Below are 19,051 nucleotides of genomic sequence, written 5' to 3' on the forward strand. Positions count from 1 at the left end.
CCATCAAGTTCATTGAATGCATTACTGACAATTAGTTTTGTAATAAACAACACTAATAATTGCTTTATCGCTTTCATACGTTAGGCTAGGGAACAAAAAAAGACCACTATTGTTATAACGATGGCCCTATTCGCGGTCAATTTCTTCGTAATCAATGAGACTGCTGCTTTCCGTACCATTCAAACGCAATCAGAGATCTATGCGAATAAAACAACAACACATTTTCATCTCATGAATTTTCGCTTTGTATTGTGGCAATATTTAATTATTGAGAGATACTTCCTTTTGGAATCTGATATTGATGTATGTTTTTCTTCCAATCGACATTGACAATGACCAAAACGTACATTGAGATTTGTGTACGTGAATGGTATTTCATTTGTTACGATAAACAATGGCGATAGCCTTGTGTCAAATGAAGAAAATTCAAGTGTGTTGAACACATTTGTACGAGGAACACCTCTTTTTCCCTCAAAATGTGTTCACAAGTCTCAATGACTTCAAATAGTTAAAATCGCATCATTTCTTATCAATTTCTAACCAGAGACTGCATTTGAGTAGGAGTACACAGTAAATACCACCTCAATATAATTGATAAACAACGTGATTTCCAGCTATCCATTACAATTTTGCACCGTAAGTGCGTTAAAATACCGCTTCAGGCGCCTGAGTTAGCAAATTCAGCTCAGCTCAGGCCAGCTCAGCAGCAAATATGCAATCTCTGCTTCTAACTAAATTCATCCAATAAGTTTTAGAAGAAAAAGATGATGAAATTTTCCAATCCAAAAAATCGGTATTCGAAAATTTCAAAACACGGCGGAAAACAATTCAATTTCGAATTCGCCAATGTTCGAATGCTATATTCGGTGCATGTCAAAGTCAACTGTCGACTTTTAACTAACTTCATGTCAAAACGTCTAGCGCATTGAATACAAATACACGATCTGTTTGATTATCATTGGTATATACATAAAGAAACAAATAAAAAATTTGATACCGCTTCTATACCGAATATTTTCATAATTAGAAATAGCTATCTTAAACTGATTCGATTTAGGTGAGTCATAAATCCTTATTAATCTGGAATAAACTCGATCGATATCCACAAAAGAGAAATGTTAAAAATTTGGGTCTTTGTGTTCGATATTATTTTGGTGTTTGCATATAAAATCACGCACATTGCTAGCCCGCCAAACCGAATGGTATTTCAACATACCGTGTAACGGTGGTACTGTGTGGTCCAAAAAGAGACAGAATGTGCGAATGATGTTATGCAAATGATGTACAAAAGGGTCGTTTTCTACCTGCTTATCGAATGATCTCGAATTTATAACTATATTGTTGTTATGGATTTTGGTTAAAATCTATCATTGTATCAATTTATGGTTTATTCTTTAGTTTGTGTTCAGTGTGTGATGATTAGCAACAGCGACCATGTCGCATAAAGGAATTTTTGAGGATTCAGATAAATTTAGTGAAGAATCGGGTGAAGATTTTTCGGCCAGTGAAGAAGAATGGGCACCAGGAAAAGATGATAAGCCTTCGGATGATGATGATGATGACGATGACATTGATGTAGGTCAGGACTTCAGCGACGACGACGAAGTTGATGATGATGAGCCCAAAAGTAAAAAAGGCAAAAAATCGTGAGTAAAAACCACTTTTATTATGTTTCAAGTGTTTTTTTTTTTACTTTGGAAAGATGATAAAAATGTCCAACAAATTATTTTCCATGTACAGAAAAGCGACAAAAAAGATTACAAAGACGTCAAAATTGAACACATCGACGAATCGTCGTCAAACGGCATCGCTTCGATCGAAATTGTTCCGTCGATACAATCCACCACCAAAAACCGGTCCCAAATCACCCGTTCCAACGAAGGTGGCCGATATATTATCCGGTTCACAATATACGAAACGCAAGCAAATGCCGTCCGCATCAACATCGACATCGGGTTCGACACAAGCATCAGCCATGCAAAGTGATTCAGAGAGCAGCGAAGATGAGGGTTTGGTAAATCCAAACGAAATTGATTTCAACTCCGAATTTTTTGATGTAAAAACAAACAAAGCAGCAACTCAACAACAACAAGATGTTGCGCCCACATTTGATTGCAACGCTGGAATGCATTTGTCCGATTCGTCCGATGAAGATGGCGAAGATTTTGCGGAAGTGGCACCCGACACGAATACGGATTCAGCCAAAAAACCATCGATTGTTGATCAGATTAACAAGAAATCATCGAGCGAAATGCATGACTTCAGTAGTTTGCAAACGTTTGCCAAGAATCTGGAATCGGCCAAAGCCCAATTGGCAAAGTTGAAAGACAAGGAAGCAAGGACATCCAAGAACAGCACAGACGAATCTGATATCACAAAGTTGTTGTCACTTGGCGAAGGAGGTGCAAAGGTGTCCACACCATCCAGTCGAAAGCGTAAAAACAAAGATGACCGACAACATTCGGATGACTCGGATTGGGAAAATGTTTCAGGTAAAAAGCAAAAAGTCATAAATTAACACACACACACACTCATCACATTCAATGTAACTAATTCGGTTTGGTCGGTAAATGGGAAACTAGTTCAGTCATTTTATATACATATTATCATTGTTAATTATTTCATTTAGTTCATTCATTTCATTTATGAAAATAAATCGTGTATTGATACTACCACTAAGTGCTTGATTCGAAATGTCAACGACAAAAACACCAGCTGACATTTGTTTACAATTCTTCTCTCTTTTGTTTAAAATTTAAAATTGCTAACACCATTAGATGATGATGGCCGCCATGCGCGTGAAATAAAAGACATACAAATCACGGTGGGCAATGAAGTGGCTCGTGGTATGACGCGTGATCAAAAGAGAGCCATCGATTTGGAGGCATGCCTGAAGCGTCGCTTGAATCGTGACATTAAAGAAAAGCAAGTATTTTTACATAAATCCAGCGTTCTGTGTTGGATTGCACACGGCAGCTACATCAATCGTGTGTTGAACAACATGAAATTGATGGAAATGTGCCTGAAGCGATTGCCATCGAAAAATGCATATCCAAAAGGTGACACCGATATCAAGTATTTTCACATGGTCACGGAATGGTTTAGCACCACCTTCGATTTGAAATCCACAAAGCAATTTTGCGATCTGAAGCGTCTTCCGCCCAAAACATTTTCACTCGCGCTGCAAATCCAATCGAAAAAAGTCATCAGCAAATGTGACTATGTACTACTATTTGTCACAATGCTACGGTCACTTGGTTTGCAGTGCCGGTTGGTTATCAATTTCGCGGTGCCACCACTGCGACCGCCACAAAAGGATCTGTTTGTCGTTTCATCAAAACCCAAAGACACTGCCGATGCCAAATCAAATGAGACCAGCAAAGGTGAATCAAAAACCAAATCTAGTGAATCAAAAAGTTTGGCCAAAAAGATTAAGGTACTGTTTTACAAAACGACATCATCATATTTCCTTTAATGATAAAAAATGAAGCATTTTTATGTTGAAAAATATTTCTGTATTCCTTAGGTGTCAACCGAAAAGATGAAAAGTTCATTCAAAGAAGAGAAAAAACCCAGCAAAAGCAAAAAGCTCGAAAAAGTGATTGAAACCAAACCGAGCAAATCGTCAAAATCCAGAAGTAATGCAGCCGCCAAAACCGATCATCCATATGCCGATGTTCCACCGATTAAGAAAGTCAAAGTAGGTTCAATGACAATTTTTTTATTGAACTCGTATTTAGATGAAGAATCATTGTAAATTGAAAATATGATTTCATTCTCATTCAATAGGTAAATATGTCACAAATGTCTGAGTCGTTCATTGAAAAAAATACTACAGTACCGACATCACAAAGTGGTCATAAAAAATCATCAACCATCACGAAGGATTCACCGCATTCATCGCCCAGCAAATCAAAGAAAACGGAAAGTAGCGATACAAGCAAAAAATCCAATAAAATTGTTGCAGTGAGTCCAAAAATCAATGGCAAAGTGACAAAATCCAATGAAAACGGTAATGCAGCGCCATCACCAGGTGGCTCAAACAAACACAGTCAATCTATCAAACCGAGCCAAGTATTAATCGGAACGCCAACCAAACATAAGCTGCTCGCACGAACAAATAGTACAGATGTGTCATCTAATACATTTGCGGTGTTGAAGGATAAACCGACTAAAAAGATTATCGCTGTCACAACGACCACATATTCGCCGCGAAAAACGCGTTCGAAAACGGTGCGAAATGTTGATGTCACGGAGGCGTCCAGAGCAAGAACCAAACTAAAACTGCCACAGTTGGATGGTGCCGATGATATTCCACAGAAGAAAAAAGCCAAAGCCAAAGCCAAACCTCGGCCCAAACACAATGATTGTTCGAACAGCGACAGTGACTTTGCACCGTCACCACCGAAACGGGTACGCGCCAAAATTACGCCACAAAAACCAGTAAATAAAATTCTGACTAAAGCCAAACAAATCGATCGCCGTGTATTTTCCACCGATGAAGAAATCGAAGATGATTCCACTGCAAATCGCATGAACTTTTGGGTCGAAGCCTATGCCGAAAAGGAGAAGAAATGGGTAGTCATTGATCCCGTCAAAAAGAAGGTCGATTGTGTGGATTATGTTCGTGTAAGTGGAATGAAATTTCGCTCATTTTATTCGAAAAAAAAAAATTTATATCCATTCAGCATATGCTATAGATTTATTGAAGATAAATGATCTAGATCGTTAATTATTTGATTTTCTCCAGAAAAATGCATCGAAGCCAATAATCTATGTCCTTGCTTGGAACAATGACAATACGATTAGAGATGTTACACCACGTTATTGCTCCCAATTTCACACATCGACCCGAAAGCTGCGTGCCGAGCAATTATGGATTGATGAAGCATTGGATAAATTGCTTGAAAATCGAAATCCACGCACCATAATTGAAGATGTTGAATTCAGCAAAATGCACATGGACACACCAATGCCAAAATCGATCAATGAGTAAGTAGCTAGTTGAAACAAGGATTGCAAATTTGGATGCAATAATTGTTTGGTTTATTTCAGATTTAAGGATCATCCATTATACGCGCTCGAGCGTCACTTATTGAAATTTGAAGCAATCTATCCGTCAAATGCACTCACCTTGGGCTACATTCGGAATGAGCCAATCTTTGCCCGAGAATGTGTTCATACATTGCATTCGCGCGAACTATGGGTGAAACAGGCGCGAACAGTGAAAATTGGCGAAAAACCGTACAAAATTGTTAAGGCACGCCCGAAATGGAATCGTGTCTTGAATCAAATGGAAGAAGCCAAACCGTTGGAAATTTTTGGTTTTTGGCAAACCGAAGCGTACAAACCGCCGGTAGCGGAAAATGGTATGGTGCCCCGGAATCCATATGGGAATGTTGAATTATTCAAGCCGGAAATGTTGCCGATCGGAACACGGCACATTCAATTGCCGAATTTGAATCGTGTTTGCAAGAAATTGGGCGTGGACTGTGCACAGGCGGTGATTGGATTTGATTTCCATGGCGGTAGTTCACATCCAACGTTTGATGGTTTTGTCGTTTGTGAAGAATTCGCTGATGATGTCATCAAACAATGGGAAATCGACCAAGAGGAACAGATTCGCAAGGAAACCGAGAAGCGTGAGGCACGCGTGTTTGGCAATTGGAAGAAGCTGATCAAGGGTTTGTTGATTCGGGAACGACTCAAGCGTAAATTCAACTTTGGCGCCGATGAAAATGCCGACAAGACGCATGGCAAGAAACGCAAGAAGGAATGAGCCACGTAAACCATTCATTCCCCACTCATAGCGCTCATCCAAAGCATGTCAGAAATCAAAATTAAATTTCGTTACACTCAGGAAGATTATAATTAAATATCCGCTAAGTATTTTTTTTCATAAATGAGATTCGTTGATTATTTTTCCGTATTTTTTTTTATAACTGTTGTTGAACATTGTGCATCTTGTTGTACCACAATTCATTCTAAATGTTTTTCGTTGCATTTTGTATAAATCGTTTTCTATCCCGTTTTTTTCTATGCATTTTTCTCACAAAATTATTAATTGCCGAAAATCAAAGAAAATAAAGCAACAGCAAACCGATACACATGCATTTTCAATTGTCTTTCTTTAAGAGGCCTGAGCAAAAAATTTACTCAAATTTCCCGCCACACACATTGCTTGAGATCATACATTTTCTACCATTTTTGTTGTTGCAATAAATAAAATTGAAAATTCCATCAACGGCAATTAATACAAGTGAAGCAATGGAAAATGTATGGAAGTTCACATTTTCAATAAAGTTCCAAACAAAGCGGTTGAAACTAGAAATGTTCTTATCTATTTCGCCGCTAAACAGATTGCGGCCAATTATGAGCGAATGGTTTGTGTCTGAATAATTTGATAGAGTGCGCCACATGTTGTGCCATATTTCAAATGACATTCCATTAGAATGGCCAAATAGTGAAAAGTTGTCAATAAACAAAATCAAAACAAAATCATGTATTACTACTAGCCAAATTCGGATTTAAAAGTCAACTTGGTTTTCTTTTTAGTGTCGAGTCATTTAGAATAAGTTCAAGGATTTGACTGTTGTTTTATTTTTATACATTGTTTTAAACAATATGGTGAGATTATATAAAGCAAATATTGGTTCTGATTGAATTGACCACACATTTAATGGGATGAATTTTTTTTTCGCTCTTTGAATGATTAGAGTGACAAAGATAAGCCATGGACTGCGGATGATATTCGAAGGAATGCGCCGAATTGGTCGTTACAATGTGATGGAAAACTGTTGGAATATATGAAAAATGTGTCAAAGGTAAACAGTAATTCACGTTGAAGTATGTGTGATTTTGTTTGATTAGATTTTGATCAGTAATTTGTGATGCAATGAAATGCCGATTTTAGACAATCGAAGAGCGGGGGAATCGTTCGACCCACAATATGCATAGCTCAATGTTGGAACTTGACCGTACCAAAATCGCCTTAGAAAATGCAACCAATCAGCTGATGGCATTGCAACACAAACAGTTTATCGAGAATCGAGTATACGACGACGATGAAACCCTAGCAAATGTCGACAGTGTTCCGACTACTAATCCAAATCAAATCGAACAGGTAGATTAGAGCTAACCGTGAAGCTTAGTGGAGATTAGATGTATATTATTGTTTGTATTGACATTTGGATTTATTTTGATGTGAATAGCCAAAGATGTCAGTGACCGAAGCACTCCAAAATGCCATCACCACTGGAATGGAAATGGTTGATCAGTACTTCGATAAAGTGACAATTGAGCTGAGCGACTCAGAAGATGAAGGCGAAGAAGTACAAAAGAGGTGATTTTTTACAATTTTTTGTTTTAAATTCATATAGAATGCAATCGTCCTTATTCCTTTCGATTTGGAAATAGCGTCATTTTCCGGCCAAAGAATCTATATGACCATCGTCCACTGCCTTATTTAATCGGATCTAAAGAGTGGCATGAGAAATGGCACATCGGGCTGATTGATGAAGACAGCGATGGTTCGGGCAATGAGAATGTCGACGATGAAGTCTCAATATCGCCATCATCGTCATCGTCACAAGGCGTATCGATATCGAGTAATGTTCCAGTGTCATTGTCAGAGTCAGAGAATCCAACAGGTGCCGCCTTGTTCAGAAAACCAGGTTTGTTTTCATTATACAATTACATTGTGCAATTTGCATGTCACTGAAGTCTAGAGACTATTTATGAATAAAACATGGTTAATTCACATTTTGAATTCATCCCACGAATTATTCAATAAATATAAAAAAAAACATACATCATTTCCATTCCACCAGAAACGCAAGATTTATTCCAAAGTTCATCGGAGGAGAACATATCAAAGTTGTCACATGAAGAGAATAATCCAACATTCCGTAAAAGAAGTGTCGATGTGTCGAAAACCGAACCAAATGTGAAACCAACCGATTCAAGGGAAGTGAATACGAGTAATTCAATATTTAGACAGCAAAAGGCACCGAATGTGTCGCACGTAATACCAACATTAATCGATTCCGATCCACCTGAACTTGATGACATACCAAGCACAAGAACGGTGCACAAGCCAGCGAATCTCTTTTTGGATGACGAAAATGATCCGGATGATTTTAATATTTTCGAAAACAAGACAACCAAAGCTGTGAAACAAGCGAGTGGCCAAAGTGAAAATATGCAAACGACTACGTCGACGGCCGACCAGATCAAGTCAATCAACTTATTTGCTGACGATGAAGATGATAATTTTGATAGTTTTTTGCCAGCTAAACCCAAGAGCACCGCTTCGGTCGATTCCGTCAAGTCACCGCAAAAAATCACAAACCTTTTCGATGATGATTTCGACGATGACCTATTTTTGCAACCATCGGAACCAGTGCCAAAGCCAGCGGCTCCTACAACAATTTTCTCGAACCCGGCTCCCAAAAAAGATGTATTCTTAAGTAATTTATTCAATGATGAACCGCCAGATGATGATTTTGACACAACAACACCAGAAAAAGTGGTAAAGCCGCAATCGACAAGTGCAAACGGCGCGAGTAAGAAGCCAGAAGTAGTTGCTAGTCCTGAAAAAGCGAAAGTAGCTGCAGCTACGGTCGAATCGAAAAAGCCGACCGAATTGTTCAGTAACAAGCTCGATTTGTTTGATGATGATGAAGACGATGATGCGTTTGAGAAACTCATTTCCTCCACTAAAAATAGGAATTCAATTGAAAAGAAAGAAGTCCTCTTTGAAGCCGCCAAACCAATCGATGGAAAAGAAGAAGAAAAAAAGGTGCCTGCAGTGCAATCAAACAACAAATTGGGTTTTTTCAATCCAGGAAATTTGTTCTCGGATACACCACCGAGCGACGACGACGATGAACAACTATTCGCGAAAGTGTCGTCTCCAAAACATGATGTCAAAAAAAAGCCCACGGAGAGTTTGAAGCAAAAAACTGAATTTTACAATGATTTTTCGGACACGGTTACAGTACCAGAAGTATTCACTAACGCAATGCAATCAAAAACTGAATCGCCATCGGATGAGAAGGCGGTTAGCAGTGCATCAGAGAAATCTGTAAGCCGTGAACCTGAGAAATGGTCAAGTGTTGAGTCGAAGACCACAGATAGCAGTAAAACTGATGGAAAACGGTCTGATTTCCTAAAAAAACTCGATGCATTTTCCAATCACAGCTCGAATGTTGATAAGACCGAAACGGCACCGAATCCAAAAACAATACAACCGAAAAAATTGAACATTGGAAATATCGATATAAATGTTGCCGCTTTATTACCAGGTGCCAAACTCGCGAAACCGACCGAACGAAGCGATAGTAAAGAGAGTACGGATGAGGTCAGCGATGATGTGCCAGCTAAAACAACTACAATAAGCAAAGTCCTGAGTGAGGATAATGTTGATGATTCGGGACGATTAACGAATTTGAATCGCAATCGTGTGAAGAACTTTTCGCGACGTCCATCGACTCGAGCCGGTCGACGGCAACAGTATCAAAAATCACTTCAGAGTGAAGAACACACCGACGAATTATCTGATCAACCGGCCGCTAGAAGCGTTGATACGATTTCAATAGCTCAAGATCCACAAATTTCAGAAACAGTTCCAGAAGGCAAAAATAAAGTCGATAAAATTCCACCAAATCCGTCTAAAATCGAACAGAAAGCACCAAAAACGGAGCAAAAATCCCCAAAAATTGAACCAAAACCGAAAATTGAGAAAAGCCTAGAGGAAATTGAGCAAAAATTACCTAAATTTGAACCAAAATCTCTTACGAAAGAAGTAATCTTTGACGATGAGTTATTTGAAACCGATTTGCCACCTGAAGATGTCGCGATAACACCAAAAAATACGGAAAATACTGAAAAATCCCAAATATCCATTGACCCACAGCCTTTGGAACCAACGAAAAGTCCGGAAATTGTAGAAACAACCGAACAATCAAATGTGAATGACAATAAAAAGAAAAATCTATTTTCGTTCCTCGATGATCAAGAAGATGAAGACGATGATTTCTTGGAGGTGCAGCCCAAAATACCAGTCCAACCCGAGCCAGTTGCTAAGAGTGAGGTGACGGTCAAAGCCACTCCAGCTTACATTGATGAATTGCCACCAGAACTCGATTTAGTCGATGAAAAAATCAAAACTGCGGGAACTTCAACTTTCTTATCGGAAAATGCACTCAGCTTGTTTGGTGAGGATGATGAAGACGATTTTGACAGTGGTGCAATATTCACTTCCGGAAAATCAACCAATCCACCAGGTAGTAGTACTACATACTATGTCTCTATCATATAAAGCTAATAAATTGCCATGTTTGTCGACTACAGCTCTTCCGAATGATATCACAGAAGTGGAAGATGATTGGTCTCCATATCCACCACTAAACTTAAATCCGTCAGCCACGTCACCGGGTTCAAGTGAGAAGAAGCCCTCATTCGGTAATGTTTCAAGCCTATTCGATGACAACTCCGATAATGATGCACTTTTCGGTGGTCCAACAACGCCAGTTTCATCAAAAGTTGAGCCAAAAGAACAAAAACCACAACCAAAAAGTACGCCATCTGCAAGTGCAGTCACTAAATCAAGTCTTTTTGGAGACGACGACGACGACGATGATCTATTTGGTGAGCCACCTCCATTACCGGAGCCGGTAAAACAAATGCAACCAAAGAAATTGGCCTCGAAAATATTCAGTTCAGACTCTTCGGATGATGAATTGTTTGGCGGCGGAAAATCAAGCAAGAAAAATCCACCAAAATTGAATTCAGGTACGACTGCGACGATTTCGAAGGTGGGCAAAGATAAAGCGAGTGAAAAATTGTTTAGCGATTCAGAAGATGATGATTTATTTGGCACGAAATCAAAGCCAAAAGGTAAATTTTCATCAATTTTTATTCATTGAATCGGAATTTCAAACAAGGTTCTTTTCGATATTGAAATATTAGCCAAATTTTAATTTTTTCATTCCAAAGATACTGCCAATAAAAAAGTGCTGGCCACTTCAACATCAAAGACAGTGACAGCCAAAGAGGATGCCCAAAAAACCGTTAAAACTTTATCGCCAAGCGCCGTTGACAATGACCCTTTGGCCGATTTGTTGAAGTAGATGCAGCAGTGTGAGTGTCACCACACTCATAAAGTGTCGTTGTATCTTGACTATATTATGTGCCTTTCCCCCTCTTCCCTCAAGAAAAAAGACCTATAATTGAACAAAATTCTATGAAGAATCAAAAATAAAACATCCAATTGTTAAGTTTTCTACACAATGTTTCCTTCTTTTATTATTATTATTATTATTATTGCGAATATACAAAAAAAGTATTGTTATCAATAAACAAAAAAAAAACGAGGAAAAAGAATAGATTGGATTTTTTGGTCTGTTTGTTTACATATATTAGCGCTGTTAATTTGATGGGGCATTGGATTCTCCATTATTGGACTTATTTGAAGGAAAAAATTACACAAAATACAACAGTGGACGTGTGTCAATAACAATGGAAACATTCTATAAATATTGTATAACATTCCAAAATGGAGGTAATTCCAATCGGATATGTTTAAAAAAAATTATTACTTCAATCATTTGAAAAGTGTAATATAACAAAAGTATTGCATAAACGACGCTGACCGTGGGAAGAGACTAGTATATTTTTTTTAAATTTCTCTCACTGAAAAAAAGTTTCATTTTTGCATGTGAACTCATGTCGTTGTCGATTTTCGAATTAAAATCTAATAATATTTCATTTTACTTTATTACTCCGACTCACATCTATATCTAGGTTTTTTGGTAAAGAAATCTTTCTGCAATTTTACTTTGTGAAATATTTCTTTCTCTTTTTTTTTTTTACTAATTATCAACTCGGTTGAAAGGTACAAAACATTTGGAATGGTTTTTTAGTATCATCATTACATTATCATATGATTGACGGCGATTAAATAACGAATATTTATTATAAATAAATACTAGATGCTTATCGATCGAACGACGAATTTTCAGTTGAAAGCAAAATCTCTTAGTAAAACAAAAAGTATACAAAAAAATGTCGTATGTTAAGTTGAAGCTGTATAATAATCAAGGGGGGAAGCAAGGGAGTACGTTTTGGAAATCAGTGGTGATTGGACCACGCGGAAAATCACAGAGCCACATCACGATACTTGCGATAATCGTCTGAATCGTTGCCAATTGATTGTCGACTGTTTGTGTTGCTTAGATTTGAGTATGGATTTGGATTTGCGTAGCCACCGTAGTTGGTGAAGGGCATTCGATAGTTTTGATGGAAATATGCTTGCGGCGGTGGAGGTGGTGGTGCCATCATATGCGGTGGTGGTTGCATCGGAAATGGCGGTCCAAACATGTAATGTGCCGCTGCTGGATGATGTGGTTTCGGATTGAAATAGTGCGGAACATTGTAGCCGGTTGGTGTTGGCGGAAATGCGGGCAATACGTAGTACGGTGACGATGGCTGTCCGTGATTTTGTAGCAAATTATTTCCATATGAATTCAAATCATTTTTTATGGTCAATGTGCGCAAATTTTCCAATGATATACAATTGCGACCCAATTTGGCTCCCTTTTCCGATGATATCGTTTGATAAATCGGATCACCGGCTATCGAATGCTTCTCTTCTTCGTTGTGACTGTTGAAATTCTTATTTTGCACCGTTGGTATCGATGTCTTGCGATTACTTTCGCGCACATTATTTGGATTACTAGGGTGATTGTGAGGGATATTGTTGTTCAAATTTTGCTGGTTTTCTACCGTATTCGAAATGCCATCGGGTGCATCCAGATCCGTTACTGGGGTCTTTGATCGTGATGACGACATTACTATTTGTGATGGCAAAATGTGTCGGAAATCCAGCAGCGATTGCGTTCGTTTTGCGGCTGTTTGATGAAATGAAGGTGGAAATGTCGTAGTTAATTAAATTAATGATTAAATCGACATTATTTATGACACATAGGTTGGTAAAAATGGAACTAGATCTCGTTCATATCATCATATGATAAAACAAAATAAGAAACATGTCCAGAATATCTTTGTTTTTTTTCTTCAAATTTTCGAAATAAAATCGTTAAAAGTTGCGATAAAATTTACCTTGCATCGTTGGCATTGGTCCGATTATTTGCGATGGATCGAGCCCGAAGATGCTTGCATTGAATTCATTCTGTGACGGGTACATACCGTACATGTATGGGAATATTGGCAATGTGATTTGTGGTTGATGATGTTTCGAATCGTTGGCTGATTGCTGAATAATTGGTATAAATCCATGGTTATCATATCCAGACTGTGACAATCGGCGTTTTCTAGCCGACGACCGTCGTTGCATTGAGTCATTGATGCGTGTTAACGCAGCTGATGCGGCAGCCGGCGATAATGCACCTGGAATATCGGGTGATGTCATATGCAGTCGCGTTGCTAGATTTTCTAATTGGCTCATTATTTGCCTCTCCCTTCGCCATCGCAACGCCGTTGGAATAACGCAGAGCAATGCCATGCTATTTATAACCAGCCGAATTAAATAAGTTATAATCTCAGTCATACCATGAATCGATTGTAGTCCCTGTTGAAATTTTACAATTTACATTGCGATCAATGTGATGAAACGAAATTTTCGATTTTGATGAAGGAAAAGTTTAGCAATTGATTGATTTTTACCCAAAACTGTGTCGTCATAATCATAACGAATATTAATTCTGGTATCGATAAAACACCTACAACGATGGACCAACTAAATAGGCCCCATGATAAGCCCTTTTGAGCATGAAAATGTATAATAATTAAAAATACAAAGAAAAAAATAGAATAAAAAACAAGTTTTAAAAAAAATAAAAACACAAGAGTAAATGCACCGTTTCAATTGTCTTACCGTTGCCAGGCCATGTATCAAAATAGTCGATGCAACGAACATGATGAAGTAGCCGGAACATAATAAATAAGCGTAGATCGGCAGATCACCGTGAGCTTCCAATATCCATGACACCTCGCACGAGAATGCACCTAAATATGTAACCTGTACGCCGAAAAAACGATACAAAATCACCAATTATTGTGTATCGGTTTCTTTCTTTATTGATCCGCTCTTTTTCATAAATCATACCATGGAACATGAGAAATAATTGAGCAATATTGAAGCTGTCTCTAAATTTTAACGATCATATGGTTGCTCAAGCCAAATATATTTTCCAGTTATATGATTATATTATACCGCTGTATCCCATAAATACTTCTTTTATTAGTTAATTTTTTCCCTCGTCTTTATTTCATTTCCATTCTCATTTCGAGAGAGAAAATAAAAACGTTGGTAGTTGTTTAATACCCTCGACAACACAATGATCATCATGTGGCGTAATATGTCGGTATCTATTTCATATCGCTCACAGTCAGTGTTGTGCGCGTGCGCGCATAAAATGGGCTACGTTTTTTTATCTTTCATATTTTTTTTACAGTCATTACTCAGGAACTAATCACATCGACTTTTGCCTTTTTTTACCGTCGTTGTTGACATTATTAGATCGTTATTGTATACTTTCGCTAATTTCCTTTCAACAGATTGAGAGAAATATCGTGCACACTTCTTCCGTTTGAAGCTTAACCAATTTTTTTTTCTGTCTTCTGTTTCCATGATTGTTATTGTTTCAATGAGATAGAAACCACATTGAACGTAATTTGGAATTCCACAGCTAACAATTTCGATTCAACACTTTCTCTGCAAATCAATTCCGCGTCGGATTCTGATTGTTAATTCTGGGTGTCTGGTGAGAATGAATCAGGCCACTTCACAAAATGAATGAAATGAAGGGAAAAAGTAACCAATTTTCGGTTTCGCTCATCTTCTTCGCCCAGTAAAATAAATCATAACAAATTCAAAATTGATTCGGGTGAACGAAATTACTATTGAGAGAGAATGAGAATGAGAATGAGAGAGAGAGAGAGAGAGAGAGAGAAAAAAAAAATAAAAGCCAAAGACGAAAGATAAAGAGAACACAGAATGAAATACAATTGAAAGAGCAACAAGTGAAAATGCAGTGATTCTTTTATGCCGTGTTAATTCAATCCAACCCTTTGATTAAGTGCAATGATCATTAAGCGGATGATGCACCGCGATCCATGTGCGTGCCTGAAGTATCTGAAGTTCTCACCCAGTTGTTACACACACACACACATACATATCAGATTGCTCTTTAAATTTAAGTTGAACAAATCGAATCGAGTAATTGTCTCTCATATTATCTACTTCGATTCACAGCCAAATAACTTTTCATTAATGATTAGAAAATAATAAGAAGGTGAGGAAAAATCAAACGACAATTAAAAATGAAAGTGCATCTTATCCGAAAAAAGGCTGTCATATCGCTCTCATTTTCACTTTTCATATGCATCGAAAATTTACGTTTGATTTCAAAAGAGAAAGTAATACTGTTTAGATGCTAATGCGTGCAGTGTTGTTGTTTTAAGCGCGTGCGCGTGGCGGCAGCAATGAATTAATCTGCATAAAACTCGTTACGTTTTAATTTTGTTTTTCATTTTCTTCTAATAAGAAAGTTGCAACACAATCGAACGTTTTTACTTGCTGCACATTTATTAGATATGTTCGCTGAAATGCGAAAATTTCAAATTGAAAATTAAAATTGAGAGAGAAGAAAATAAAACCAACAACGAAGAAAAATGATAATTTCTCCATAATAAAGAGAAATTGTTCTCGAAACACGCACCAAATCTCACCCATACGTTTGCCAGCCTGCCGTTTAACGGGCTTTACGCGATTTATATGGATCGTGTTGGTTTACGTATACACGCATATGAAATCAATATACACATAAATACTTGGAAAAAGTGAGGTTAGGTATACCATCGAATGCTCAAAGTGTCAGTGCTTATGTTCAGCGCAAGCGAAAAAAATTACATAATGAAAGTTATTGGATCGCATTTTTTCATCATCACTAAAAAATATCCCATTCATTCATAATTCTCGTTGTTTTTCGATGAAAACAATTGGTAAATTCGCGGAAATATTATCATGTGTTTTTTTTTTGTCTTGAGAATTTGGAGCCAGGTGTTTTCTTCTGTTTTGCTGTTGGAATCAATGAACTCACAAAATGAAATGCATTTGGACGTCATTTGTATAAACTAAATAAAATCGAATTTATTTCACTATCGATTACAGCACGAGAATAAATTGTTTTTCTTTTTGTGTGGCTGTTGTTTGCACAATATGATTAGAATTCCTCTCGTTTATTGGTAGCGTTGATTGTGGTTGATTTTTGTTGTTGTTGTTGTTTATTTTTGTGATCTATTCCTCATCATCTGGTGGTATTCCTAATTCTTCATCTGTCCACGCTGATGTGTCTGGGTATGGGAATTCACCGACAATATGACCGAAATCCCAGTATAAATGCCAGATAATCCACCACCACATAACTACAATTGAATGAAATTTGCGCGTTTAATTTCCTCCGAGGAGAAGACACACAGAAGAAAAATATGTCAACAGCGATTTGACTTACATCCTCCAGCCATTTGAACGACGGCTCGTTTATAAAGTGGGTTACTTGTTATACCAGTACGATAGGTCCAATGGCCACTGTACCGAACGGGCATCGATTGCAATTGCTTCGTATTTCTAGCAACACCTAATAATTTGCCATTGCGAGCAAATTGTGCCATCGCTCGCGAAAACAACGGTCCCCGTGCTGCGAACATTTCTCAATCACTTTTCGGGTTGTTCCGTAAAAAACTTGATGTCTCTCCGTACAGTCTATATTATTGCATAAACAAATAATATGAACACACAAAACAAAGGCGTTTTTTAGTGGAGAACCACCGTCAAGATGGAATTGCGCGATTAGTTGTGTGAAAATATACTTCACAAGTGAAAAAAAAAATGCAAAGAATAATATTTTTATTCCTCTATGACTGACACGAATGACAGCACATAGTACACTGAGCCACAATTTTTTTTGACATTTCTCTCTCTCTCTCTCGTACAACTACGAAATGGAAATGTCAAATACGAATAAGTGTGTGTGAGCGTGTGTGTGTATACACCTTATGTCTTGAGCAACTACGTGAACAGAATAAAAGCGTTCGCTGCAAACCGTTACGATACTAAATATTTTTTTCACGTCGAATTAATCATTTTTCGGCGAATTCTTTTTTTTACCCATTTTTTCTTACACGAATGTGCTTTTTTGGGCATCTACCAAAGCAAATTTCGTATTTAGAATCACGGGTTTAGATATGATTACGATTTTTCGTCATTATTTAATTTTTTGTTAATACCTTTTTATCGCAGGCATATGATCGTTATTTCTAGAGAGCAATTTTTATTCATTATGACTTTCAAGGGAAGTTTTTTTTTTGTAAAAACTTAAATTTTAACGAAATTTAAATGAAAAAAGCAAATTCTTACCAGTGATAAAAAGGCTCCAACACAACATAGTGCAAATAGATTGGTTTTGGCGAATAGATTCCACACATGTGTGCTCATCTGATTGATGGATGATTTTTTTTTTGTCTGCGTCGAGTCCATGGTTTCAGCTTTTATGTGATCCATAATGGTATTTCTTGTGTTTGTGCTGTGTTTCAGGTACAGTGATTGACGAAATAATAGAGGAAAAAAGAACAACAAATAAACAATTGCAAGCTCACTATCAAAACTGTGGCTCTGTATTTGGTATCTAAGGTTTAATATTGTCTTCGGAATTGTACACAATTCTTCACATTGGTCACACGTTCCACCACTGATACTATATTCTGCATAATTTTGCGATTACCGATGACTCACTTTATCCTCTTCTCATTCACGCTCACACTCTCTCTCTATCGCGTTATTGATGTGATGACGGGATAAATGTGTTACTTGCACATATTTAAACAATTACATAACTTTAACTATTCAATGAAGTGTGTTTTTTTGTTCGGGTGCGATGTTTTGGTTAGTCTATTACATGAAATACCAAATCAAATTACTTTTTTTTCTGATTGCAATGATTTTTGTTGTTCGCGTAGATTCTATTCGGTCTCTATATCTCACCGTATATCAATAGAATATTTCATTTGCATTTTTGTTGTTGTTTGTTTTTTGTTTTAATGCAACACATATAGTTTTATTGTCTCACATTCCCATACATATCCGCGAAATATGTTGTATCGCATTGCGCGTCTTTCAACGAAAAAATCGAACACCCACTGTGTGCAATGCTACTACTGCTGCTGTTACACAGCACTTTGCCACTTTATTAAATAGTCGGTGATTTAACTAGAGTATGAGAATGTTGATGATGATGATTTCATTTGGTTTCGTCTCCTTTGTTTGTGAATATGTGCAGCAGCACCAGCTTATGCAAAACAACAATAAAACCGAAAGAAGCGCAGACACCTGCAATAAAATACTAATTATAATACAACACGTTCAAGAAGTGAACCTTATCTCTATTGAAAAGGCTTGAAACCTAGAAAATTCAAACCACCAGTCAGCAGGCTTTGTATATATTTTTTTCATTATTTAATCAAAAACTTTCGCAAAAAAATTTGAATCGTGCGAAAAACGGTGTGTATGGCAAACGGTTTTCACAATCGATAATAAATTTTTTTTTATATTGAAATTGTGTGTGTGTTTTTGTGTGATTTTCAAAAGCGCGATCAAATCCGCAATAAAGACGCGAGAGAGCAGCGCTGCAGTCAGGCTAAGACTTCACTGTCCACTGACGACGGCAATGACGTACTTTCTCTGCACTTCGCACCATTCATCGAAACAGTTCCTCTTGTGGTTTTTTTTTTATTTCTTCGTCAGTTTTTTTTTTTTCGCTCATTAGTTTTGCATCACCAAGCGGCGGATAGTGCACACACTTGAACCAATCAAGAATTGGATTTTTTAAACGGCGAATACAACAATCACATCGAATCATGAATTTTCTATTCACTGGTTTATTGTCCACACACTACGCGATAATACCGGATAAACCGTTTTTCATTCTCTCTCTCTCTCTCTCTCTCTCTCTCTCTCTCTCTCTCTCTCTCT

General features: G+C 37.4%; 4 protein-coding genes across 10 annotated transcripts in view; 2 read left to right on the forward strand and 2 right to left on the reverse strand.

The window, feature by feature from the left end:
• The first annotated feature begins 885 nt into the window (after nt 1-885).
• Nucleotides 886-6,103, forward strand: LOC129577219 (DNA repair protein complementing XP-C cells homolog). The gene is made up of 8 exons (XM_055463865.1): nt 886-1,057; nt 1,399-1,646; nt 1,741-2,492; nt 2,778-3,436; nt 3,527-3,700; nt 3,790-4,629; nt 4,751-4,992; nt 5,056-6,103. Exons 2-8 carry the CDS (start codon nt 1,435-1,437, stop codon nt 5,777-5,779), a joined length of 3,603 nt encoding a protein of 1,200 aa, XP_055319840.1. The 5' UTR covers nt 886-1,057; nt 1,399-1,434; the 3' UTR covers nt 5,780-6,103.
• A 127-nt stretch (nt 6,104-6,230) lies between these two features.
• Nucleotides 6,231-11,292, forward strand: LOC129577218 (WASH complex subunit 2). Its single transcript, XM_055463864.1, has 8 exons — nt 6,231-6,627; nt 6,717-6,824; nt 6,914-7,123; nt 7,212-7,342; nt 7,417-7,673; nt 7,830-10,286; nt 10,354-10,899; nt 10,999-11,292. The coding sequence occupies exons 1-8, from the start codon at nt 6,625-6,627 to the stop codon at nt 11,130-11,132; spliced, it is 3,846 nt and encodes a 1,281-aa protein (XP_055319839.1). The 5' UTR covers nt 6,231-6,624; the 3' UTR covers nt 11,133-11,292.
• Nucleotides 11,276-19,051, reverse strand: part of LOC129577223 (uncharacterized) — a 13,943-nt gene continuing 6,167 nt past the window's right edge. For 2 of the 7 annotated variants that reach the window (XM_055463876.1, XM_055463880.1), the window contains exons 2-6: nt 17,441-17,606; nt 13,898-14,041; nt 13,687-13,782; nt 13,123-13,591; nt 11,276-12,911 (exon numbers count right to left, since the gene is read on the reverse strand). In XM_055463876.1, coding sequence (XP_055319851.1) covers nt 12,160-12,911; nt 13,123-13,591; nt 13,687-13,782; nt 13,898-14,041; nt 17,441-17,606 — 1,627 coding nt within the window. In that variant the 3' untranslated portion in view covers nt 11,276-12,159. Of the gene's footprint in view, nt 12,912-13,122; nt 13,592-13,686; nt 13,783-13,897; nt 14,042-14,128; nt 16,027-17,440; nt 18,410-19,051 lie in introns of those variants that run through there. The other 5 variants (XM_055463878.1, XM_055463879.1, XM_055463877.1 and 2 more) reach the window with 5 other exon arrangements.
• Nucleotides 16,146-16,980, reverse strand: LOC129577230 (NADH dehydrogenase [ubiquinone] 1 beta subcomplex subunit 2, mitochondrial-like). Its single transcript, XM_055463891.1, has 2 exons — nt 16,536-16,980; nt 16,146-16,449 (listed from the first exon to the last, which is right to left on the reverse strand). Exons 1-2 carry the CDS (start codon nt 16,729-16,731, stop codon nt 16,322-16,324), a joined length of 324 nt encoding a protein of 107 aa, XP_055319866.1. The 5' UTR covers nt 16,732-16,980; the 3' UTR covers nt 16,146-16,321.

This window comes from Sitodiplosis mosellana, unplaced genomic scaffold (genome assembly GCF_009176505.1).
Source record: "Sitodiplosis mosellana isolate CC-2019 unplaced genomic scaffold, AAFC_SMos_1.0 Smas_scaffold_6197, whole genome shotgun sequence".
NCBI classification, from domain to species: Eukaryota; Metazoa; Arthropoda; class Insecta; order Diptera; family Cecidomyiidae; genus Sitodiplosis; species Sitodiplosis mosellana.